Source organism: Clarias gariepinus, chromosome 22, assembly GCF_024256425.1.
Source record: "Clarias gariepinus isolate MV-2021 ecotype Netherlands chromosome 22, CGAR_prim_01v2, whole genome shotgun sequence".
Taxonomy (NCBI): domain Eukaryota; kingdom Metazoa; phylum Chordata; class Actinopteri; order Siluriformes; family Clariidae; genus Clarias; species Clarias gariepinus.
In genome coordinates this window covers 7,336,556-7,362,278 of record NC_071121.1, presented here as the reverse complement: position 1 = coordinate 7,362,278, position 25,723 = coordinate 7,336,556, and the positions used below count along the sequence as shown (strand labels likewise).

The 25,723-nt window shown below is 39.0% G+C and overlaps 2 protein-coding genes across 3 annotated transcripts in view; both read right to left on the bottom strand.

Annotated features, from left to right (window-relative positions):
* The window catches only part of scn8aa (sodium channel, voltage gated, type VIII, alpha subunit a), a 58,687-nt gene extending 55,389 nt beyond the window's left edge, over nt 1-3,298 (bottom strand). The window contains exon 1 of the mRNA XM_053481953.1: nt 3,215-3,298. The gene's annotated coding sequence lies outside the window, so the exon portion shown is untranslated. The remainder of the gene's footprint in view (nt 1-3,214) is intronic.
* A 6,456-nt stretch (nt 3,299-9,754) lies between these two features.
* On the bottom strand, nt 9,755-25,484 carry g6pd (glucose-6-phosphate dehydrogenase). 2 transcript variants are annotated; one of them, XM_053482785.1, is made up of 14 exons: nt 25,350-25,450; nt 25,145-25,173; nt 24,652-24,773; nt 16,565-16,602; nt 16,057-16,165; nt 15,763-15,980; nt 15,469-15,627; nt 15,227-15,352; nt 15,026-15,119; nt 13,600-13,786; nt 13,217-13,452; nt 11,939-12,015; nt 11,677-11,769; nt 9,755-11,539 (listed from the first exon to the last, which is right to left on the bottom strand). In XM_053482785.1, exons 2-14 carry the CDS (start codon nt 25,146-25,148, stop codon nt 11,449-11,451), a joined length of 1,554 nt encoding a protein of 517 aa, XP_053338760.1. In that variant the 5' UTR covers nt 25,149-25,173; nt 25,350-25,450; the 3' UTR covers nt 9,755-11,448. The 2 variants fall into 2 exon arrangements, with proteins under 2 accessions (XP_053338760.1, XP_053338761.1); XM_053482786.1 differs by lacking the exon at nt 25,145-25,173 and having other exon boundaries at nt 25,350-25,484.
* Nucleotides 25,485-25,723: the final 239 nt, after the last annotated feature.

Sequence of the window (25,723 nt, the reverse complement as noted above, 5' to 3'; positions counted from 1 at the left end):
ACAGACCATACTGTCACTGAGCAACCTGACAGTGCCAAGAACAGTTTTAATAATGGTACTTAAATGTAAGCAGTTCTATAGTATAGGTGGTTGATTTTAACCTATATAGTGTAGAAATACTTTATATCAAGTTTTATGCATGTATGTATGTACAGTATGTATGCATCCATGCATGATTATACAGCACTATAAAGCATGATGTCCTGTCAGCTGTGTATCTCCAGTAGGTATCAAATGTCAGTGATTGTTTTCACTGTATGTAAATATTTGGTCAAAAGCCATCGAACAACATTAATCTGGTTGTTTGCTGACCAAATCTAATGCAGTTGCTGCCTTCTCAACTGAAAGATTAAACAATACGATATTCCTACTTACGATGCTTATTCAATATTCAAAATGGGGAAAGACCCAGTGATCAAATATCATCTCTAGATCTCTATTAGATGCCAATATGGTGAATCTAATTTGATAAAGAAGTAAGGTATTCAACTAAACACTACCTGAACTGCTTATACTCCTACTAAGTGCATATTAAAGGCTACCCTATAACATCACTGCTCATATGTATATTATAGTAAAATGGACGATGATGCATGGTCATAGGCCTGTAAGGAGAAAAAAAAAAATATATATATATATATATATATGCATAAGATGCAATACATGATATAGGAATCGAATATAATAAAAAATTAATTTTGGGGAAAAATATAAATTTACACAATATATATACTGTATGGTATGAACATTTTGCTTTTTATTAAACATGAAAAGAAGATTCATAGACAAATATAGGCAAACATTAACACACTTTTCAGGAAAAGAAAAATAGTATGTTATATATTATTTTGTTCTTCTTCTTTCAGAATCAATCATCTTGTTTTCATATTTAATAAAAAAAATTCACACCATGAAGTAAATGTGTTAAATCTATATTTTCTTCCAAAAATTATTTATTATTATATTCCATTCCTATATATATATATATATATATATATATATATATATATATATATATATATATATATATAGATAGATAGATACATAGATAGATAGATATTTCATTCTTTATGGCTGTAAAATCTCCTGCCACAACAGTAGGGCTAGCACGTAGGTATCAGATTTTTTGACTAAGGTCAGCATCTTCAACCAGCAGAACAGATAACACAACGAATGACTGTTTATTCATTAAAACCTAGGCTTGCAACACGCAAATAAGGCCTTCAGCCAAGCACTAAATTGTTTATTGAGTTCTGTGAGCTTCCTGACTAATCTCAGAGGGTAAATAAATGAATCTGGGTTGCATGAAGTTGTATTCTTCTCACTGATTCAACACAATGCTTGCCATGTTGGTTAAAACCGAAATTGCAGGCCATTCTTTAATCACGTCACATCACATGGCTCAGCGGTGTGTTTTAGCTTTAAGTCGATTGATACAGAAGTATGTAGAAATATAATGGTGGTGATTGCACGTGCATGTGCAATAAAAGATACGCCATGTATCAGGCCAGTGAGAGATGTGGATTCGTTACAGAGACACAGAGCGCGGCGACTGGCTGAAGGGAGCTCTCCGTTCAGCACCACTCACCGGACCAGACATCGTGACGCTGCTCGGGGATTATTTCATCCACTGGCTTCCCTGAATGCTCCAGTCTACTTCTCTGATTTAAGCACTAATGCATGATTTGACGTCAGGTTGATAAATATGTCGTCATCTGTGTGCAGATCAGCGCGCGCATTCGGCCGGTAGATACACCGCTACAATGTATTTAATTCCTTTCCGTTTCGACAGAACAGCGTTAATGTACAGAGTAACAGCCATAACGAGGCTTTACCCAACCAGCGCAATGAGGAGTGCAATCAAACAGAGATGCTGCTGTATAAAATGGCATTACTCATGCATTCCCATGCGTCTAATCTCTCTCTCTCTCACACACACACACACAGCTCTGTATTTATAAATGAGCGAAACAACAACTATTTCTGTCCATCCCCACTAAGGCACCGGGTTCATCCTAACACAACACTCGATGCGCAATCACATCTCGACACTCTTCTTACCTTGCTTTCAGAGAAATGCCTGCATATCTGTTGATCAGCTTAGTTAAGCACCATTAGCGGGGTCGCACAGCTCATCTCGGACCCGCATCCTCCTTTACATGGTCAAGGGATTTAAAATGCGTATCCAAAGGATTGTACCACTGATTGTCTTCAGGGAGAAAAAAAATCTAAACCAGAATGCTGCAGTAGGGCGTTTTTTTTAGTCTCAGCGGAGCCTGGGTTTTAGTCGTGTCCAAATAATAATAATAATAATGCTGGAGGGGGGAAAAAGCAGCGTCTGGGGTAACGTAAGGCACAGAAGGGGGCAATAACAAACGATCCTGCAGTGGAGGAGAAGAAGTGGACGACGATGTAAAGGAGGCTGAGAAGGGAAAACGCTGCTGCCTACCACACCCGCTCCGTCCGCCCCGCCACTGCACACACACACACACACACACTGCAGCCAGGGATGCACCGATACACCGAGTGCCCATCAGTATCCCGATACTGACCTGTACACAATTACAGCTTGAAAAAAAGCCATGAGTTTATTGTTTGTGTAGTGTCAGCATTCATGCTTTATTAAAACACAGATGTTTATTCAATAAATCTGTAAAAACAGGATGCTCCATTCCAGGGCATCAACCATCAACACTCAAGGTATTACTTCCTATCCTGTTTCCATATCTATCTATTTATCTATCTAACACGAGGCTTATCTCATTTGGTATTTTAGGTCACCATATTGTGCAGCCTTTGCAACATCCAAGTGCAATCCTGTATGTGCCAAAATAAGTGTGAATCAGCGCCATCCAAAGGCCGAATTTTCCCACTTTTGTAAGCACCTAACTGCTTATGTAATACACAAAAAGTCCCGATTTATAATACCAGCTATATATCGTTTTATGCATCTATATTTAAGCTGAAATGTAAGCTTTTCCTGGAATGCCACCGGCGCATGCATGTGTAATGGAGACGCCAAGGAAATGCGACATAAAAAAAAAATCAATAATAATAATCATCAAAAATCCTTACTCCAAGTGATGCTGTGAAGAAATGCACAAGATCTTCGCGCTTAGTATGCAATTAAATCCCTGCGACATTGTATCCAGACATGATGAATGAGATAAAACACGGATCATGGAGATGAAAGGATTGTAAAGCGCGCACTTACTTGGTAAACATTAACAGCTATCCTGTAACGCGCGGCAGGACTGCGGATGTCGGAAACACTGAAGAGAGACGGCGATCTCCGCCATATTGCTGCTCCTTTCCCACCTTCCCTCCCAGTGTGCGTGGATTTTTTTCCTTTTTTTTTTTTTTTTTTTTAGTCTGAGCTCATCCCAAGCAAGGAGCTTCACAGACGAGTCCTCTCCCAGTCAATAATACGAAGTTCAAATGTTCACAATGTTCTTTATTTAATGTATGAAAGAATAAAAAAAAAAACTCCAGGAGACAAGAAGCTGCGTCTTGGAGTGGTTGAATTCACTGAATGAATGAATGAATGAATTTGATTCAGAGCTCCAACAGGAATCAGTCCAAATGACTCACAAGAAATTTCCAGCTGGATTCTGGTGAGATCATAAGTACAATACCAGGGGGAAAATGTTCATCAACTGAACTGATAGTGCAAGTGCAAACTAAGAGTATTTGTAAGATTTATCTCTAAACATTTTCTTATTATTTAAAAAAAACAGTCTTGTGACAGCACCGTGGCTTAGTGTTTAGCACTGTCGCCTTGCACCTCTGGGGTCTGGGTTCAATTTCCGGGGGCTTAGTGTTTAGCACTGTCACCTTACACCTCCAGTGTCGGGATTCAATCCCCAGTTGCTTAGTGGTTAGCACTGTCACCTTGCACCTCTGGGGTCTGGGTTTAATTCCCGGTGGCTTAGTGTTTAGCACTGTCACCTTGCACCTCCAGTGTCGGGATTCAATCCCCAGTTGCTTAGTGGTTAGCACTGTCGCCTTGCACCTCTGGGGTCTGGGTTCAATTTCCGGGGGCTTAGTGTTTAGCACTGTCACCTTGCACCTCCAGTGTCGGGATTCAATCCCCAGTGGCTTAGTGTTTAGCACTGTCACCTTACACCTCCAGTGTCGGGATTCAATCCCCAGTTGCTTAGTGGTTAGCACTGTCACCTTGCACCTCTGGGGTCTGGGTTTAATTCCCAGTGGCTTAGTGTTTAGCACTGTCACCTTGCACCACCAGTGTCGGGATTCAATCCCCAGTGGCTTAGTGTTTAGCACTGTCACCTTGCACCTCTGGGGTCTGATTCCCGATGGCTTAGTGTTTAGCACTGTCGCCTTGCACCTCCAGTGTCGGAACTCAATCCCCAGTGGTTTAGTGGTTAGCACTGTCACCTTGCCCCTCGGGGGTCTGGGTTTGATTCCCGGTGGGTTAATGTTTAGCACTTGCACCTCTGGGGTCTGGGTTCAATTTCTGGAGGCTTAGTGTTTAGCACTGTCACCTTGCACCTCCAGTGTCGGGATTCAATCCCCAGTTGCTTAGTGGTTAGCACTGCCACCTTGCACCTCTGGGGTCTGGGTTTAATTCCCGGTGGCTTAGTGTTTAGCACTGTCACCTTGCACCTCTGGGGTCTGGGTTTAATTCCCGGTAGCTTAGTGTTTAGCACTGTAACCTTGCACCTCCAGTGTCTGGATTCAATCCCTAGTGGCTTAGTGTTTAGCACTGTCACCTTGCACCTCCAGGGTTTGATTCTGGGTTTGATTCCCAGTGGATTAGCGGTTAGCATTGTCGCCTTGCATGTCCAGGGTCTGGGTCGATTCCTGGTGGCTTAGTGTTTAGCACTGTCACCTTGCACCACTATCCGTGGTTTGATTCCCAGTGGCCTAGTGGATAGTATTGTCACCTTGCACCTCCGGGGTCTGAGTTAAATTCCTGTCACAAGTCTGTGTGCATGTAGCTTTTATTTTCCCCCTGTGCTTGGTGGGTGTCCCCCCACAGTTCAAAGCACTATTTAGATTAGGCTAATTGGCATTGCCAAATTGCCTTTAGTGTGTCAATGAACATGTGTGTGTGTGCCCTGTGCTGGACTGGCACCCTATCCAGGGTTTACCTCACCTTATACCCTAAGTCTTCTGGGATAGTCTCCCGTGACCCTCTCTGCAGGATAAAGTGATATTGACGATGAGTGAGTGGATGTGTGTCTGTCAGATGGATGTGTGTCGAGGTAGTATCTCTTAAGGATACATGTATTAGAATGTGGAAATCATAACGCACCATTAGTAATGCTATAATGCCTGAAAATAATGTATAAAAAATTTTTGTTATCTAATGAGGATTTTTTTTTTTACACTTAAAGGGTTTTCATTGTTCAGTCTTTTATGATGACTATACCACTATGTTTCTGTTTTTAGTCACTGATTTTCAGTAAGGGCTCTATCCTGGTCAGGGTTGTTGAGTCTATGCTTGTAAAACTGGGTGTCTGGGAGAATGGGATGTCAGCCATTTAACAGACACCACACATGCCCCGCCCTCACACTCCCTGAGGAACAACTTGTTTTTGATAGATTGAAGAAAATCCTTTTGAGATTGAAGAGAACCCATGGGAAACCCCTAGTAGCCATGGCGCAAGCTCTAACTTCAGCTCCGGATTGCACTCTAAACACCACCTGCTGCCAAAGATTTAACATAGCAACCAGATGCTGTAAGTAATACACTCTCCACTTTAAACTAAATATGAAAATGTATGCTCCTTGTAAGAGACACATTTCATTTTGCAGTGTCATTGCATACATTTTTAGTATACAGAAGTTTATAAACCATTAACAATGAGCCTCTGATTTCTGCAATTCATTCACACCGAGTGTTCCCCGCTGTGCTGCAGGGACACGTCGAGACTGCAGCTGGATGATGAGCTGCACTCTGAGTCCAACCATGGCAGGGCTGTCCAGAAGCGAGCTACGGGAAATATCATTAGTCACGAAAACGATGAGGAAAAAAATCACGACAATGACTTGGCGCTCCTGCGCCTCCACTTTTCACAGTCTGCTCGCATTCAGCCTGGACACACACTTGGAAATGACTTTGAGGAGAGGAAACTCACCTTCATCTCATGCTAGCTCAGGGATACAGCAACACGTCGGGGAGTTTGTACTTCAAACTCAAACTCCAGACTCTAAAAATAGCAGATAGATTTCTTATAGGAGTCCTTAACGACGTCTCTTATTACAAAGTCAACTCTTAATTTGGGTAGGGAGGAAACCTTAGTGGGTTGCTTTTCCTCAACTAATGCATTTGAATATATGTTTTATATAAAATGTTACCATGTTAGGTTTTCCTCTAGTTTCTAAAGGTTAAAAACAATGTTTAAAAAACTAAATGATGATAATGAATTGGTATTATTATTATTATTATTATTATTATTATTGAAGGGCTGCATGTACTGTCCTCATCCGTCACCCCCCTCCCCCCGTCCCCTGTACTCCATGATTTATTTCACTCTTACAGATGCAGTTTACTAATTATACTAATGTGGTGTTCAATATACAGTATCCCCGAAGAGAGCTCAGAAATAAGTCATTTTAGAAATCACCGCTTTCAGCTTCAAAGTGGAAAAAAAGGACGTTTGTCTTTTGTTTGGGTCAATCAATGCAGCAAATTGTCATGAGGAAAGTATATTTTCCATGTTAACCTCTTGAGACCTTATATGTTTGAAGACATCGATTAAGTTCATAGCTGTCAGGTGCTAATAAAAAGAAGGAGTAAGGAGACTGTAAGAACAACACTAGACTCCAAGTCCATGACGTAAAAACCAAAACTGAATAGCACATATTGTAGAGTAGATTTAATAGTTGTATAGTGGGTAGCACCGTAGCCTCGCACCTCCAGGGTCGAGGGTTCAAGTCCCACCTTTTCTATCCTATTGTGTGGAGTTTGGATTGTTACCCTGTCCAGGGTGTACCGTGTCATAGATAGCTATGAATGATGCATGTAATATTTCAGCCATCTGGGTGACACAGAGTTCTTTAAAGAAGTGTTAGTCACTACTCAGTATGACTCAGGAGTTTTATGAGTTCTGTGCTGCACATGTCATCAGACAGCTGGACCGGAATGTCCTTTAACAAAGCACATTACTCACACATAAACACAAGCATGTGAAAACCATACTGTATGAGCTAATAAAACCCATCATATAGACCATGCTTCTGGAGAAATACTACTACTAGTAATGCTATTAATATACTGCTCATATTGTACTGTACAGGGTCGAAGGAGACCTGAAGCTTATTCTAGGGCACTCAGGGTGACATCCCATCGCAAGGCACACATAAGCATTCACACACTCACTCAAACACTAAGAGAAATTCGGAAACGACAATCAGGCTAAGCGCCACGTCTTGGGACTGTTGGAGGAAACCTTATAACGTTATTTATTATTATGGTTCTTATTATTATCATCATCATCATCATCTTGACGAACTTTATAGCAGACCTTCAATACATTAACCTGCGGCTCAGTGTTTTAGAGAGGAAAAAAGGTAAATAAATAAGAGAAAAAAAGAAAAAAAATAGTCATTAAAATCTAAAAAAAAAATTACTACTGGTTACTTTATTTGAAAAATGTCTATGTATCCGCATGTGTCTTACAAATATTGTGAAAAACCATTTAAGCAGTTAGAAACTTCAACTGGTTAGAATCAACTGGCGTCCATATTGTTTACACAATGTCTCCACATGTTCACACTCTGATGGGCACCGGGCATAAACATCCTACGACAAGCTTTTAAAAGTTCCTCCTTTGGGTTTTCCATATTGTTTATTTCTGCTTAAAATCTACATACTCAAGTGAGAGAGAACCCAAGGAACATTCAGTACCAAAACTAATTCTCATATGAGCCTTTTGAGATCTGAGCCACAACTAAAATGCTTTGTTACAGTGCCACCATTAGGCCAATCAGTGTCATCTCTCCTGTCTGAGTAGCAGGAGGCGGCACGACCAGCTGAGCAACTTGCATGTCTCAAGTCTCAGACAGTTTCAAGCTAAGGTTTGTTCTACATAACCAAAAGAAAAAAAAAGAAGAGAAGGAAGATGAGGATACAAATAATATGTAGGGTTTAAGCACTCTTTATAAATATAATCCATCAGTAGACAGCTCCCTTGGATTTACCTACCAAGCAATAGCAATTTTGTATTATTTCAGAAAAAAAATGTAATAAATAAAATCAAGCAAAAAATAGTCTGTGTGGAGTTTTCCTCTAGTTTCTAAAGGCTAAAAAGAATGTTTAAAAACTATATGATGAATATGAAGATGATATAGAATTATTATTAATATTATCAAATGGTACTGTCCTGCTTGTACTCCCCCCCCCCCATCCCCTCTACCCCATGATTTATTTCACTCTCACAGATATACTAATCATACTAATGCAGTGTTCGATATACAGTAGCCTGGAAGAGGCAAGTTGGTGCCAAGTCATTTTAAGTCACTTTAGAAATCACTGCTTTCAGCTTTAAAGTGGGAAAAACAAGGACGTTTGTCTTTTGCTCACGACAATCGATGCAGCATCGACTTATGATCAATTGTCCTAAGTAAAGTAAATTTTTCTTGTTAACCTCTTGAGACCTTAATGTTGTCATATGAGGACTGTTTGAAGACATCGATTAAGTTCATACTGTAGCTGTCAGGTGCTAATAAAAAGAAATAGTAAGGAGACAGTTAACAACAGTAGATTCCGGGTCTATTATGTAAAAAACAAAACTGAATGGCGGATGGTATACTTAACGGTGGTATAAATATAGCATGGTAGCCTTGCTCCTCTCGGGGTAGGGGGTTCAAGTTCTGTGTGTGTGTGTGTGTGTGTGTGGAGTTGCATGTTCTCCAGGTATGCCAGTTTCCTCCCACACTCCAAAGACAAGCAGTAGTGTGTGAGAGCTTGTGCCCTGTGATGGATCAGCTCTCTGTCCAGGGTCTAACCTCCCTTATGCTCATTGATAGACTCCAGGTTTCCTGTTACCCAGTAAAGCGGTATAGGAAATGAGTGAGTGTTATCCTCATTAAATGCATGACCGTCTGATGGCAAAAAAATAGTAAATTGTATTTATATAATTTTGCAGTAAAGTCTTGTGTGACTCCACAAAAATTCATACAGGTAGTTTAAGGAAATTAGTTTCTTAATTTCATTAGAATTGATTGATGTATGGTGAGCATAGTATTTAGAAACGCCAATGGTTTTGGTCATTATTTACAGTAGGTTCACAATGTCCTGAGCAGGGGTATTGGTGGCTCAGTGGTAGATTTCTCGCCTGCTATGTGGAAAGCCTGGGTTCAATTCTCACTTAGTGCCCAGGTGGTTCACTGTGGCATTCCCATGACAGGAGCAGCTAAAAGACTAATGACAACATTCCCCAAAGGGGACACCCATTTTTATTTTAGTGGAATTTATCCGTGTGCAGTGTTTTTATTTTGGGGTGTTTTGTGCATCAATAGTAAGATGCATATTCATATTGGTATTTGGTGGATTTAGAATTAAGGTGGTATTTGTTTTTGTCTGTCTGTCTGGGGTATTTGGGAGTAAGGGGTTTTGTTTGGGTTTGTGTAATTAACAGATATTTGACTTTAGGCTTGGTGTATTTACTGGGTTGGGGATTATTCTTGAGTTGGGTTTTCGGTGTTATGTCTTTATACTGAATTTGGGGCGTATTGCATTAAAGAGATACACATTTTTCATTTGCAAAAAAATTACAGTTAATGATTGCTCTTTTAATTAAACTTTAATAATCCTTTATCAAGGAAAATGCACAATATTTAGAAACTGGAAAAAAGTTTGTAGACAGATGAAGATAAACAAATAATAGTAAATAAGGAATAGCTTAATTTGTGACAAAAGAGATGGAAAATTTTTTGTAAACTCTCACCAAATCTTCCAATATAATCACTCAATCTATCAATCTAAGATAAATAAAGAACATTTTTAATAACACTGGTCATATAGCATTTATTTATGGAATACCAGTTTTAAACATAGGTTTTACCTAAAATTGCAGTTTTTTTACTTCATCTCACTCAGCCTGAAATTGAAGTGTGTTCAGTCATAAACTTGTAACTGGACATTTATAAGAGCATGAATGGAATGCAATGATCAGAGCATTTTTAAAACCCAAGCATTATTCAAAAGTATTATAATTAAATGCACAACATGCAGCTCCACCGACACCAATCAAGTTTTTTTCAGGTCCCCATAAAAAATTATTTGAATAACTTTGGATAACATTTCACGATTTTCTTCAAATATATCATTGGTCAATTGCTGTTTATGTTGGAAACAAAAATTAAAAACTTTTATCAACCATCTTGTTGTAGACAAAAAAGCTAATGTAATTATGACATCTTAGCAAGCCAAAATAAAAATAAATCACATGACATCATGTATTTAATGTCACATGGGACGGTGCAAAACATAAAATGGAATGTAAGAACAAAAGATTTAAGTTATATAATATATGATTTTGTTATCTGTGATCTTGTGGCTCAAAAACTCTTTCCTGCACACTATAAAGTCAAATGTATGTGGACACCTGACCATAGGGGCGCCGCTAGAGATTCTGGGTGCCTTAAAAAGCTAATAGATTGGGCCCCAAACCTTGACAAACTCAACATTTCCAAAGAAGTCGGCCAGGGGCCCCTGAAATCGTCTATACTTACCTCATTTAATGGCATCCCTACCTGACCATTACATCCATAAGTGGTTCTACCCCCAACATGAGGCTGGTATGCTGCATGTTTAATATTTCCCTTCGCTGAAAAAAAACAGGCCAAAACCTGTTTTATCATGACAATACACCTGGTGGAACCAACTCCTTATTTATGGTGTTGGAATGTGTATATTTACGTCATGGTCAGGTGTCCAAATATTTTCAGCCTTATTGTGTATAAACATCATCTATTAATGCAATGCATTTGTTAAAGCCCTGCACTAAATGGACCAAACACATGACCTGTACATGTGAAAATGTTTGTGAATATTGCAGCTGTGACACAACAGCAAACAGAAAGTGAATTAATATTAAAAAGCTCCTACCCATTAAACACTTGCTATCAATTATTACGTGATCTCCTATTTGAAAACAGTGACATTATTTAATTACATACTATATTATAGATAAGAGGAAAAAAAAGGAAAGCAAATTATAAGAACAGTTATGTAACCTATAATCTATAAATGTGCCTTTATGTGACCATTTAAGTGCTGGAATGAAACAGAAAGGAATAACAGGTAGCTTTTTATAGGAGCAATTAGTTACAATAGACTACAAACAACTATGATGTGCATTTAATTTCTAGGCATGATATAAAAAAAGTTAATTATTTTTATGGTTGTGATCTGTAAATTCTTTTGGTCTGCACACAAACTGACTCCGAAATGCAAACACAATGTCTGTGCTCCGTTCACAGTCTGTGGGGATTGATCCATTTGTAAGTTCCCTCGTAACGGAAGCCCACCTTCTGCGCCAGTTCATCTGCCTCGGGAGGACCACGGCTGCATGGACAACACGAACAACAGGAATTAGGAACAACAGTATACTAAACAATACCTAAATAGGCAATGTATTTGCTTTTTTTATGCATATTGGGTTATTTAGAGATAACTTTTAACATTTAACAAATATGATTTACCTTCCGTATTTATATTCAAAGGGAGCAATCTTCTCTTTTTCTATCTGATGAAGAAGTGGGGTGAAAATCCTCCATGCTTCCCTCAATTCATCACTAAAAGAGTAGAGACAAAGTATTCGGTGAATTCACAACATCCAGCCATGTCTACAATCAAGAAACAGCTTTAGAAATATATAACGCCCTGGGAGTTTTGCTATAGTGGAATGTTAGCATATTAATAGAGAGCTTTGAAAAGCAGTAAGAATTTGCAGTGTTGCCTCACCTGCGCACAAAATGCATCTGACTGCCACAGAAGACATCCAGGATCAGACGCTCGTAGGCATCTGGAAGCTTGACATCCTGATGGGAAAGGGAAAGAATACATCAATATACCTGCTTGACCTTATATTGTGTTTGCTATGACATCAGAAAAATCTGATCAACGGGATTCCCCTTGCAATTTAAACACGCAGTCTCGCAAAAGTATAATGCGGAACCAAGACATTAAACCTGTGTGTTTGGATTTTTTCTTGCTTTACATTGTATATTTGTGTCAAAGGTGTACAAGACTTACTTTGTCGGACTTATGAACGTATCCAACTTACGAGCGTGCTCCCGGAACTGAACTTGACTTGCTGTATCAACAAGCTGACCAAGAGAGTTTTTTAAATAGGTTTCAAAACCCTGAAATTTAGATTCTGCTTTATGATGGCTGGAGCTACACATCCTGCTCCTGTGCTTCCAGTGATCTGACCCCATCTGCCCTCTGCACCTCCTGCTGAACTGAATCTACACAACTTCTGATATATTGAACTTTCACCTGCACAACACACTTGATGTTATTTCTATCTGTTATCACCCAGATGAGGATGGGTTCCCTGTTGAGTCTGGTTCCTCTCAAGGTTTCTTCCTATTGCCATCTCAGGGAGTTTTTCCTTGCCACTGTCGCCGTCACCCTTGGCTTGCTCATCAGAGACATTTCATTCATCATTCATTCATTTCATTATTATCTAGACACATTTTTCTCACACATACACACTTCCAAATATTTTCTTTTCTTTTCTAAAAAAAAAAAAAAAAAAAATCTTTAATTTTTTTTTTTGTGAAGCTGCTTTGGGACAATGACCATTGTTAAAAGCGCTATATAAATAAAATTGAATTGAATTGAATAGAAAATTTATGCAAGTGGTAGACACTTTGAAAATATTGTCTTGTTTGTTTATGTTATTGTGGGCTTATTCGGACACACTCGCATATTGTCCATGCAAATGTAGCTAATGATAATTCCATTATCAAAATTTTAGAACATGTCCTTGTAATATCAGACTAATGAAAATCTAGGCCAGGCACATTGACAGACAGACAATTAAACAGACAGACACAGACAGATGGGTGTGAAAAGGTAAATCGCATTTCTGTGTGACAAACAGATGCAGACTATTTAGGAAACCCCTTTTAGACATTTGATGTGACCTTGATCGCATTTAGATCAACGTGCAAAATCATCAAACAAAACTCACATACGCACGATATTTAGTAGCCGAGACATAGAAAACCTCACCTTGTATCTGCTACGGTAGGTCAGGTCCAGCTCCGTCTCCTCAGGGCTGAAATAGCCTCCAGGTTTCTTGGTCATCATCTTGGCATAGATAGCCTCATTGGGCTGGACACGTACCACCAGTTCGTTCCTCCGGCAATGAGAATTAAAAATGTCTCCTGGTACGTCTGTAAACTGCAGCCTCACTTCTGCCTTCCGCTCATTCAGCGCTTTCCCACATCTCAGAATAAATGGAACACCTGAGAGAGGAGGAGGCAGAGGAGATATAAAACAGTCTATGAAATAGACTCAGCAGTATCACTTTTAATACATTTCTTGTTCATGTACGTATGGATCAGTTGAAACTGATATCATTTTAACAGGAAAGAAATGCAAATATCACCCACCATCCCAGCGTTCATTCCTGACATAGACTACAGCTGTAGCAAATGTAGCTTGTGTAGATCCTTTAGGGACAGTAGGATCATCTAGGTAGCCTAGCTTAGCATCTCCCTCTCCCTCTGGATCTCCTACGTACTGGCCCAAAACCACATCTGAGCGAGTTACTGGAGCAATGCACTTCAGCACCTTCACCTGCAGAGGGAACCAGTGAGAATACGCCATCAGACAGAGAAATACCGTAAGGGAACAACTGTGTTCATAGACAGATTTACATCCATGTGAGTGCAGTAGTGCTTCCAAACACTATTTATTTACTTTCTACCAAAAACAAATAATTACATAAAAAAAAGAAAAGCTTGCGGACTCATTCCTTTTAAAAGACTTATCAGTTCGCATGTTTAAAATGCCTTACTACACACCTAGACCTGTTTTCCATGCCATATGTGAAAATGGTTCTTCCTTTCTGTGAACTAACATCTCATCTTATCTCAAGACACACTGCATAATGCGCAGGAGTCCAAATAGTGGAACGAAAGATAAAGAGACAGATCGGAGCAGAAAAATATAATAAAATCACTGCTTTGTGTTTAAATCCAGGCTGCAGTTGTGCAAACCTGACCAGCAGATGCTGCTAATGTGAATCAGTGTCAGCTTTAAATATAGTGCCTTGCCAAAAAAAAAAAAAAAGTCAAACACTCTAAAGTTTCATTCGAATGCCCTTTGCTTTGATTACAGCACATAGTGGGGTGAAAATGATTTCTTATGCTCCCAGAACCGCTCTTTCACAATTTGAATCCTGGAATATGCCTGGGCAATCAGAGAAGGAAAAAAAGCTCCATAGCTGTGATAACCTGGTCATTCAGTACATTCAGGTCATCAGCCGACTCCATTTTATTGTTGCATAACGTTGCCGAGTCTAAACCTGACCAGCTGAAGCAACTCCAGATCATAACACTGTACATTGTACGGTGGCCATGATGCATGCTGTGTCCATCACTTCCCTTCTTACCCCTGACGCACCCATCGCTCTGAAATAGTGTCAGTCTGAACTCATTAGACGACATTTTTTGTCTCTGATTAGTCTCACTAACAAGTGGTTCTGTTATGGCCACACGGCTGTCGAGTCCAAATCCTATGGTCTCTTGTCACAGTGTGTTTGGAAATGTTTTTACTTTCACTACAAATTATAGCTGTGATTTCTACAGACTATATTTTTTCAATGATGCAACTGAACACCAAAATTTTAAGTGATCTCCCTTTATGATTTCTTCGGCGAAGGTAATGGTCCAGCACCATCCCTTCAGGTTTCACTGCATTTCATAACTAAAATTGAACTGAAAATGTACCTCATCGGGCTGTTCTTCAAAAAAAATTTTTTTTTTTAAGCTTGTCCAAACAAAGCCCAGTAGAGTAGCTGGGCAGGATTATTACCTTCTCATCTCTTACATCATCCGAGCTGGTGGAGGCAGGTTTTTCCATGGCAACCAGACAGAGCATCTGCAGAAGATGATTCTGCATGACATCGCTAAACATAGGTGAGAAGTGTGCAGGATGAGAATCGTAAATAAGCAAATTTGTATTTGCTCCATCCTGCAACTACTTGATTTGCTCAAAAGCACAGATTCATCTTACCGGATAATGCCAAAATCATCAAAGTATCCACCTCTACCCTGTGTTCCGAAGGGCTCTTTAAAGGTCAGAACCACACTGGCAACGCTGTCTCGGTTCCATATGGGCCCAAATATTCTATTTCCAAACCTGGAAACATTTGAAAAGCTTTACACGAGAGCAGCAAAAAACATCTTTGTGCTTAAGACCCCCTTTGTGTAAGCTACAGTAGAAAATATTAGATAAATAAGCAATAAAAGGTGTACCTTAAAACCATGAGGTTCTGCACCATCTCTTTGCCAAGGTAATGGTCTATGCGGTAGATCTGGTCCTCAGTGAAGAGAGACGAAAGATGATTGGACAGTTCCTCCGAGCTCTTCAGGTCACGTCCGAACGGCTTTTCGACAATAACTCTGTTCCATCCCCTTAATGCCGCACAACAACAGATTTTGTCAGTCATTCTCAAACCACATACTATAAAGACATTACAAACTACAAACTTTGCTACTTTTTTCTACATGTATGTGCTTTTAATTGCTTTGCTTCTTCATTCCCCTCACTTAGTGCTAAGACATTGGTGTTTGATGTTCTGGGTGACATCATGGTAGACGCTGGGTGGCAGGGCCAGGTAGAAGAGACGGTTGGCTCCTGCACCTCCAGGCAGAGACATCAGGTGTGCATGCAGGTTGGAGAAGGCGCTCTCATCATTGTACTTCCCACTTATATAGGAGTTACGGCTGAAGAAGGCGGAGAGACGGTCTGCTTCAGTGTTCGCCACCTGAGGAAGGGTGATGGAGGAACTTTAGTGTATATTCTGTCTAAAATCACACACACACAGATAGACACACACACACCTTCATATGGGGCAGACAGGCTTTGCGAATGGCATCCACAGACAGGCTAGAGCGGGCAAAGCCGACAAAGAAGGTCTGTTCAGGAAGAAGACCATCTCTGAATAACCACCTGAGAAAAAAAAAAAGAAGATAATGTTTCATTTTCTGTTCAGTGATAGAAACAATAAATACAAGCATCCTCTATATACTGTTTATTAAACACATCATGTACTGCCGTGTAGTGCTCTCACAGACCTGCTCTGCAAGTTTTCATGCTTCCCACTTCAAAAACAGAGCCTTGTTTTGTGCGTGAGTGTATTTACATCCAAATTATTTGAACAATGTAGGAATTAAAGCTATGGATATCTCTAATAAAGTGGACAGTGTTTGTATAAATATAGAAAAAAACCCATTCACTTAAGATCAGATAGTCCGAATCTGTGACCTTTGCCAAATTCCTCTTATGTAATCTGATACTGTAGTTTGTCTGAACGTAGCATAATCAGCATATTACATTCAAATTTCTTACCACAGAGTTGGATAAATCTTCTTTTTGGCCAGATCTCCCTATAAACAAAAAACAAGATAAATCAATACTATAACAGTAAATGACATTAAGTGGCAGGTGTTCAAGTCAAACCGGGACTTGTAAGGACATTTCTCATAAATAAAGGCATAAAACTGACTGATATTTACAGAAGACTACAAGCAGGGTGCACTGATGAGACTCTTTGCTGCACTAAAACATTTGAATTGTGCAAACATTTTCAAAAAGGCCATACAGCCATAAATATTCCTGCACATTACAGGATCTTGGCTGGGAGTTATCGCCACATCCCCTGTATAGTCCTGTCCATTAAAGGAGTTTCTAGAAGACCAGCAGTTTAGACGTGAAGCAGGCAGTCCGGTCATGTCCCTGGCGCACTAGTAAAACACTGGGATAGGTGCTTTAATGTAGTTAAAATTATATAGAAAAATAACTTGTCTGTGTAATAGTCTGGAGAAACATGATTTTGTTAGGACTAAATTCTGGAGCATGATTTATTTTTGACCCAAATTAAGCCTTTACACGAGTAGTATGCTTTGACATCTGTAGTAATACAACATACTGTAAATACATTTTACCAAACAAAGGCGTCAGATTAACACATGCCTATTCATGTCTCACTGCTCACTGGTGGATCTTTCTCATGATGTGTTCAGTTGTTTGAATAGTTATATGATTCAGTGAAATAGAAATAAGCCTCGTTCAAGAACTACACTTGAATTTGTTTACGCAACACCCACACCCCCTGTTACTATGCCCGTATTATCAAACACTAATTATTAAATTTGTTAGCCTAAACTGCAAACCCCTTAAAAGTAATTAGATTGCTCTCACACAATCTTTTTTTTTGTAGCGAATAATAAAAAAAAAAGTTACATTTTCAAAAGTTAAAATGCATTGTTATATCTTTTTTTTATTTTTTTTTTATTATATTTATTGTGGTAGTTTTTTGATTTTCAGACATACAAAAAGAACACAATCACAAAACCAGACAAAACACATCTACAAAAGTGTAAGAACAAAAAGAAAAAAAAAAAAAAAAAAGAGTATCACAGTATACAGTATCAGATAACAGTATCTCCTTCAACCAACCACTTCACTGTGTAAAGGCAAAAAAGATAAAAAATAGATTTTTACTCAATATGACATTATGAATAATAGTGGCAATAAAAATACAAATATTTGTATATAATCACCTAGGTACTTAAAGCAAAAGTGACAGGGGAAGTGAAAATAAAAATAAAAACAGAGAACGAACTAAAAGAAATGGTGTATTAAAACCGACACTACGATTACAAGGTTTCAAGTAGTTTCGCGATTATCTGAGATTTTTAACAGGTAGTTGAAAAGAGGCCGCCAAGAAACTTCAAATTGATCTATATTTCCAGACATACTATATCTAAGCCTCTCTACATGAAGGGTGGAAGAAAGTTCAGACAACCAAATCTTGAATAGTGGCCTTGACTTATTCTTCCACATGCAGAGAATAGATTTTTTTGCGATCATCATACCATACTGTATAGGCACTCGGAAAGCATTGTTAAGATGCTGCAAGGAGACTGACCAGCCAAAAAGAGCAGTTGCAGGGTCTAAGGGAAGTTCACAAGCATAAACCTCTGAAAGAAATTGAAAAACTTCTGACCAGAATTCACCGATTTTGGGGCATCCCCAAAAAAGATGACCAAGCGAACCCTCAGCAGATTCACACTTATTGCAAAGAGAGGAAATAGTGGGGTAAAAAGTGTGAAGTTTAACCCTAGAGTAGTGCAATCTATGTAACACCTTGTACTGAATAAGTTGGTGCCTAGCATTAATAGAGCAGGTGTATATATTTTTAAGACACTTTCCCCAGTCTTCCTCAGAAACATGAATATCCAGTTCCTTTTCCCAATCGTTTTTCAGATGGTTGGTAGAGACATCTAACTGACTTGTAAAGAAATCAACAAATTTTGTGACTAACTTTGGATTATTGGGAACGCAAGTAAGTAGTTTGTGTAGTTCATTATCAGCTGGCAGAGTTTCAAAGTTCGGCATAGTGGAACGAACATAATTTCTAATTTGTAGATATCTAAAGAAATGCGAAGCAGGAAGGTCGAATTTCTCTTTTAGTTGAGAAAAAGTAGGAAAATTGTTGTCTATATATAAATCTCTCAGAGTGAGTATTCCTTTTCTCGCCCAACCTGCGAACACTGGGTCTAATAATGAGGGTTTAAAGGCGATGTTACGACAAACAGGAGCAAAAAAGGAAGTACCTGGCAGTCTAAATGTCTTACTAATCTGATGCCATATCCTGAGAGAGTTATTAATTATGAAGTGGGATCTAGCTGCAACTTTAGATTTCTCTGGGGCAGTAAATAGCAACGAAGAGAGAGATGAGTTTAAAGCACCACGCTCAATCACAAGCCATGAAGGGAGATCAGCTATAAGACTGTCGGGGCATGGGTCCTGCCAAAAAGTTAAGGCTCTACAATTAGCAGCCCAGTAGTAGTGTTGAAAATTTGGCAAACCTAACCCCCCCATTGACCTAGGCTTACACACATGCAATTTAGATATTCTATGAGTTTTAAAGCCCCATATAAATGGCAGTACAATGGAGTCCAAAGTTTTAAAGAATTTTTTTGGCAAATAAATTGGTAGATTCTGAAAAAGATAGAGAAATCTGGGTAATATCACCATCTTAATGGCATTCACCCGCCCCATCATTGATAATGGCAGGGTCCTCCACTGTTTTATATTGGTTTTCAGATTTTCTAGCATGGGTAAAAAATTTAATTTATATATATCTTTAGGGTTTCTAGATATATTAAGACCCAGATATTTCAGATTGTTTGTGGCTACTTTAAAAGGAAGACTACTCATAAAATTTGAGTCAATATTGTTAGTCACTGCCAAAAATTCACTTTTTTGCCAGTTTACTGAATATCCTGAGAATTTACCAAATGTTTCCAGTAAATTTAGCAGGGGTGGTACAGACTGTTCTGGGTTGCGGAGATACAAAATAATGTCATCTGCATAGAGAGAAATATGATGATTAATTTGGCCTAAATTTGGGGGCAATATTAAAGGGTTCTTTTTAATGGCAAGGGCAAGGGGTTCAACTGCAATTGCAAAAAGCAAAGGCGAGAGAGGGCAGCCCTGCCGGGTGCCTCTATGTAGTAAAAATTGAGATGATCTATTAAAATTGGTTAAAACCGAAGCTCTAGGATGAGCGTATAACATTTTCACCCAAGAGGCAAATGTATCACCCATGTCAAATTCTCTAATCACAGCTAAAATATAGATTGTTATATCTTTTAAAAGAAAGAAAAAATTTAATTTGAATAACTGCAATGTTTAAACAGCGCCACACATCTGGACTTTGACTTGGCCACTGTACAATGTTCATCTTTTTGCTTTTAACCACGCCTGTGTTGCTATGACATTATTTTTGAGACCCCTGACCCGCTGATAGGCGAGGCTTCTCCCCAGCTTGAGATTTTTCTAAGTAGAATTAAGTTCCCTAGTAATATTCCCTTGTTTTTGCTCCAACCTGCAGTGAACGATGCTGCCGCCATCATGTTTCACTGTAGCAGCAGTGTTATTTAAGGTATGGCCTGCTTTACAGTATTCCCATTCTGGTCTCATCACTTCAAAAACACATCTTCCCTGGGATACTCTCATGCTTTCATATGACTCTTCTTGAGGTTTTTGTCCCCCCTCTTTCTCTCTCCGGACACCATTCCATACAATCCTTCATTATGGAGAGCGCCTGCAAAATGCCTAAAAATACTATAAAACTTTTTAAATTATTTGTTTTTGTAACAACCTCAGCAGCAACCTCATTTCCCCTCTTGTCTGTTATAACCACGCATTCAGCATGACCAGTATACTAATCTAATCATCCAGGTCTAATCATTCATCATTATCTGCGCCTGCATCTACATCTGCAACTGAAACTGCTCCGGTTACAGGGACCGGACGCTCATTTCCTTCGGACTAACAGTCTCTCCAATGTCTCCTCAGACTTTGGTGTTTTTGCTCACACATTGTTTGATATTTTAACAAGGCTCCGTAACTTCTTTGTCTTTCAGCTGTTCCCTTTCAGGGGTCGCCACAGCAAATCATCTGCCTCCACCTAACCCTTTTCTCTGCTTCCTCTTCTCTCTACCCAACTAACTTCATGTCCTCTCTCACTGCATCTATAAATCTCCTCTTTGGTCTTCCTTTAGACCTCCTGCCTGGCAGTTCCAACCTCAGCATCCTTCTACCAATATGCTCACATTCTCTCCTCTGAACATGCCCAAACCACCTCAATCTGGCCTCTCTGACTGTATCTCCAAAACATCTAACATGGGTTGTCCCTCTGATGAACTCATTCTTGATCCTATCCATTCTTGGCACTCCCAAAGAGAACCTCAACATCTTCATCTCTGCTACCTTCAACTCTGCCTCCTGTCTTTTCTTCACTGCCACTGTCTCTAAGCCGTAGTTAATCGCTGGTCTCACCACTGTCTTGAACACCATTCCTTTCACTCTTGCTGATACTCTTTTGTCACACAACACATGTGACACTTTTCTCCACCCGGCCCAACCTGCCTGTACCCGCCTCTTCACCTCCTTTCCACACTGTCCGTTGCTCTGGACCGTTGACCCTAAGTACTTAAAGTCCTGCACCTTCTTTACCTCTGCTCCCTGTGGCCTCAACGTTCCACTTGTGTCCTTCTTATTCACACACATGTATTCTGTCTTGCTACAGCTAACCTTCATTCCTCTGCTTTCCAGAGAGTACCTCCATCTCTCTAGATTTTCCTCCACCAACAGGATTCACCTGTTCCCTGCTCTTGCTCCGTCACTAAAACACACTTTATAATCTTTTAATTTTACAACAAACTTATTACACAGTAAATGACAAAAGTGTGTCATATGTTGCATAGTTACAGTTAACAGATACAGAGGCAAGTGTTTAGCAGAGCTCACTTCTTATCTACGGGATCATTTAACTTTTACCATTTTACCTTCATGTAGGTATATGATAAATGATTTATTCTGTGCAGTTAAAGTAATGTTAATGTTGTTTATATACAAGTTCATGGAGCAAAATATCTGATTGAACGATTTTGTAAAACAAGGAAATGGACCAGCAAATGTCAAAAGCATGCAGTGAACTGGTTGAGATAAGAGTATAGAAAAGTACATATTGACTTATAAGATGCAGGTGGTACGAAAGTAATGCATGCAGGAATACTTCTATAATAAAGCACAAGAAACTGTCCAGGAAAATGTCTGCCTTGTGATTTTCTTATGGTAGTTTTTTTTTGTTTTTTTGTGCATTTCCTGTTATTCCAGCCTCGGACTCAAAGTACTCTGGTATTTAAACTTGTCCCTGACAGACAAAGCTTTCTGTGTGTATAAGAAATGTGTGCTCTTGCCCAAACAGGATCCTCTAGGCAGCCGTCCCTTTTCACAAGTCTCTCTGTCTGTAGTAATGCTGCCTTACAGTGTTGTACCTCTACGGCCCTGGCGCAAAAGTTATCAGTACAGAAAATTGTGAAAGCCCATATGGCCTTACACAATGTCAACAGTGTGGCAAGTTCTGTGGTTCTTCTCAAAGTGTAGTAACTGAACCAAGCCAATCAAAAGTACATGTTCCGTCTTCACATTCTGCCTTTTAGAACAGTAAAGGTAATAGAAGAAAGGAAAGGAAAGGAAAACTGGACAGAGTATTTAAATATAGTGGATGCAATAAGTTAGACTTTCATTGTTTTAGCTGCATTTGACATACAGGTTTTGATTCAGTTACGACGCGAATACGATTTTAAATGTTGCAGAATGAACCCACATCAATTTTCTGCTCAAATACTCAAAGCACTTAATCAGAATTTAACTTTTTTGACATGCGCGTAGTGCTTCTGCTCACTGTGAAGCATTTAAACTACAGGGAATTCCATCAAAAAAGGATTTTTGTTTGTTTTTTAACACTTAACTTTTTGAAAATCTGATTCACATACTAGAAGACGATGCCCAAGATAGACCTGTTGTAACATGGAGACAACATTTGCATCACAGCTGTTCCTTCTACATAAACAGCAACTTCAAAGGCTAATATTACTTCTGCAATTTTAAAACACAAGAAGTGGACCTTTACCTCTCATCAAGAATGCTTAACTTCTTATTGCCCCTTCCTGTTTTAACTGTGGTGCTTTTTTTATTCTGATTAGGCCATTATTCTTATTCTTTAATAGCAGAAGTAGTAGTAGTAGAAATATAATATTAGTGGTCATGCATATGCAGCTAGCGCCTTCATTTCCATTTGAAGTGTACTTATCTACTCCACAAGCTTTATATTATTAATTATCTTTAGATCTAAAGAATTATATAATAGCTAACACCCATAGATATGATAACCTGGTCATTCAATAGATTCAGGTCATCAGTCAAGTCTCGTCACCTAACTGTGTTTTACATCTTCTTTCACAAGAAATTTAATTTAATGTAAAAGTCCCGGTTTGACTTGAACACCCCCCATATTTATAAGGATGTATAACGATAACTGTGGATAATGATAACGTTCTTGTAAGATTTACTGGTACCTATAAACACCACAGGCACACCTTCACCTGGTTCGACACACCAATGCACTCTTGTAATAACACAAGTAAAGTACGTGTTCATTCAACCAGAAACTTTTGACCAAAAAAAAAAAAAACACAGATAACTGACACACCTGCAAGCCTATCATAACCAGCTTATAGTGCTGCCAGAAAAATGGCATATCAGTGTTTTGTGCAGACAGTATGATTGATTAGATTCAGTTGGTGTTTATTTAAGTGTTAAGTCACATGTTCACGTGTCTTGGCACTGTGCCACAACTAAGTATACGGGTGCTACGGTTACTTAAGTTACCTGACCTTCATTCTACCTAGCAGGAAAAAAAAAAAAAAAAGTGCTGACTGGGAATGATGCTGCACAAGCAGGCTCAATAGCACCACACCTATTAAAAAAAGCAAAGGGAGCGCCCAGTAACTAACTTCACAGTAATTTTTTATTCTGCAGCATGTATTTGCTTATAGTTTACAAATTAAATCAGACTGCTATGTCTAAATATTAACAACATGACGTTTTTTTTTTGCCTAGTCATTGTGATAATTGATTTTCTCAAATTGATCATATCTCTAAAAGACGCCTGCTTTAAGCACATCACTCATCCTGACCAGAATGCATTTCTACTTGTACAATGGTCTTGTCATTATATCTGACCAATGAGCATTCAATCCCCTGCTGAAACGCTTGTCTGTGTTACTCAATCCCTCTATATTGTGAGACTCCTCAGTTTCCTCATTCAAGCCCCCTTTTTTTTTTTTTTCATTTGTTACCCAACTGGAACGTTACTTCCCTCTAAAAGAAAGAGTACAATAAACCCTGGTTTAAATCAGAATGACAGACTGTTTGTCTTTTTCAAATAAGAGCAAGTGCTGCCTGGTCTAAAATGTGAAAATGGACTAGGGAAGTGTTTTTAATTATTAGTCATCCTGAACAAGCATAATAGTGGAATGAGGAACAGGTCATACAAATAAATGAAGGTATTCGAGGGCTGTACTGAAAGTAATGCAAAAGTGGGAAAAAGTGGGCTTTAAATTGCACATGTTGCTCGAATAACTCTTCCTTTACGCAAAATACTACTCAAAATAGTCTTGATCGTCGAAACCAACTCTCTAGTCCTCTTTGAAAATCCCCTTTCGAAATGACAACACTGACAAGAGCAATATGCACAGATCGATGAAAAAGTTTCAAGAATGTAAACCAGTATTAAAGACAAACCACACAGTGGGAAACCATCAAGTGCGACAAAGTGGATTTTCAAGTGTTGGAATTGACGATCGTGCAAATGCATGGCTTGTGATGGAGACCATGTTGAGTACTAAATCTCTCTATAGAGAAAAAGAGTTACTCCATCAACATGTGCAATTTGAACTTTCAGTGCATATCTCGTATGTAGGATCACATTAAATCCTTTATTCAGATAAAATTCTTAGGCTATATTAAATTTCATGCATTTTGCTCATAATAAAAAAATAAAAAAATAAACTTACAGATGCACCCAAAATGATAAAGATATGGACATCTGAGGGGTGAAACTCTTTATCCTCGTGCAGCTCTTTCCTCAGTGCGTCGAACACCTCTGAGCGAGAGAGGGGCAGCGTGCTCATCTTCTCTGCAAAGACGGATTAGAAGATTAGTCTGACATCTTGTCTCCCTGTTTTAAACTTCTGCTCTGATCTGATCCACTATAAAAATAAATTACCTAAACCCCTTTCAATTGAGAGAACTTTTTCATGCACAATGTTGAAAGATTTGTGAAGAACAATTGTTTAGTGGAGGGAGAATGATCTAATAGACAAACTGGCAGAACGAGAATCATGAAAAGCAGCTCAGATAAAACTCAAAACAACAGGTATCTTTCTCGTGATCTTGGGAAATCAGAGTTTTAAAGAGAAATAAGCAAAAGCATAATCATTAAAGCACGTTAAAGATAAAAAAAAAAAGTAAATGGTAAAGATCTTTAACCTTCAGCTGCTATCTTACCCATGTTAATTCTTTAGTTATGAAGCTTTCTGTTGAAGTAAAGAGTTAAAATAGATTATCTCTACAGGATGGTAAGTTTGGTCTGACATTTCATTCACAAAACAAGACATTCCTTATACACTGCTTTTACATTAACAACTTGAACTCGCTATTCTAAAGACATTTGCCAAACTATACAATTAACAAACTGCATACAGTTACTCACATTTACCAGTTCACGAATAAACCAAAGACGAGAATGATACAGCAGCCGAGAACAGAACTAATAAATCCTTAGCATGGCCTGCCGAATGTATAAACAAAAAAACCCGGAAGTCAAGCTCGAGTAGCGGAAGCCAATCAAATTGTTTTGAAGGCGGGGCCACTGTGGTTAGGGGTAGCGTTGCCAAAGTAAAGGTACGGTCACGCCCATCGACCGAGCGATTTTTTTTTTCAGTCGCACGCGGGCGCTGGAATGCAAGTTAAACTTGTATGTAATGGCGACGGATTCAAACGATTGGCTCGTACGATTTGCTCTGACCAATCGTATTGCGCGCGTGGTGTAACTTTATTTCTCCCTCCCCGCCTCTTCCTCCTCCT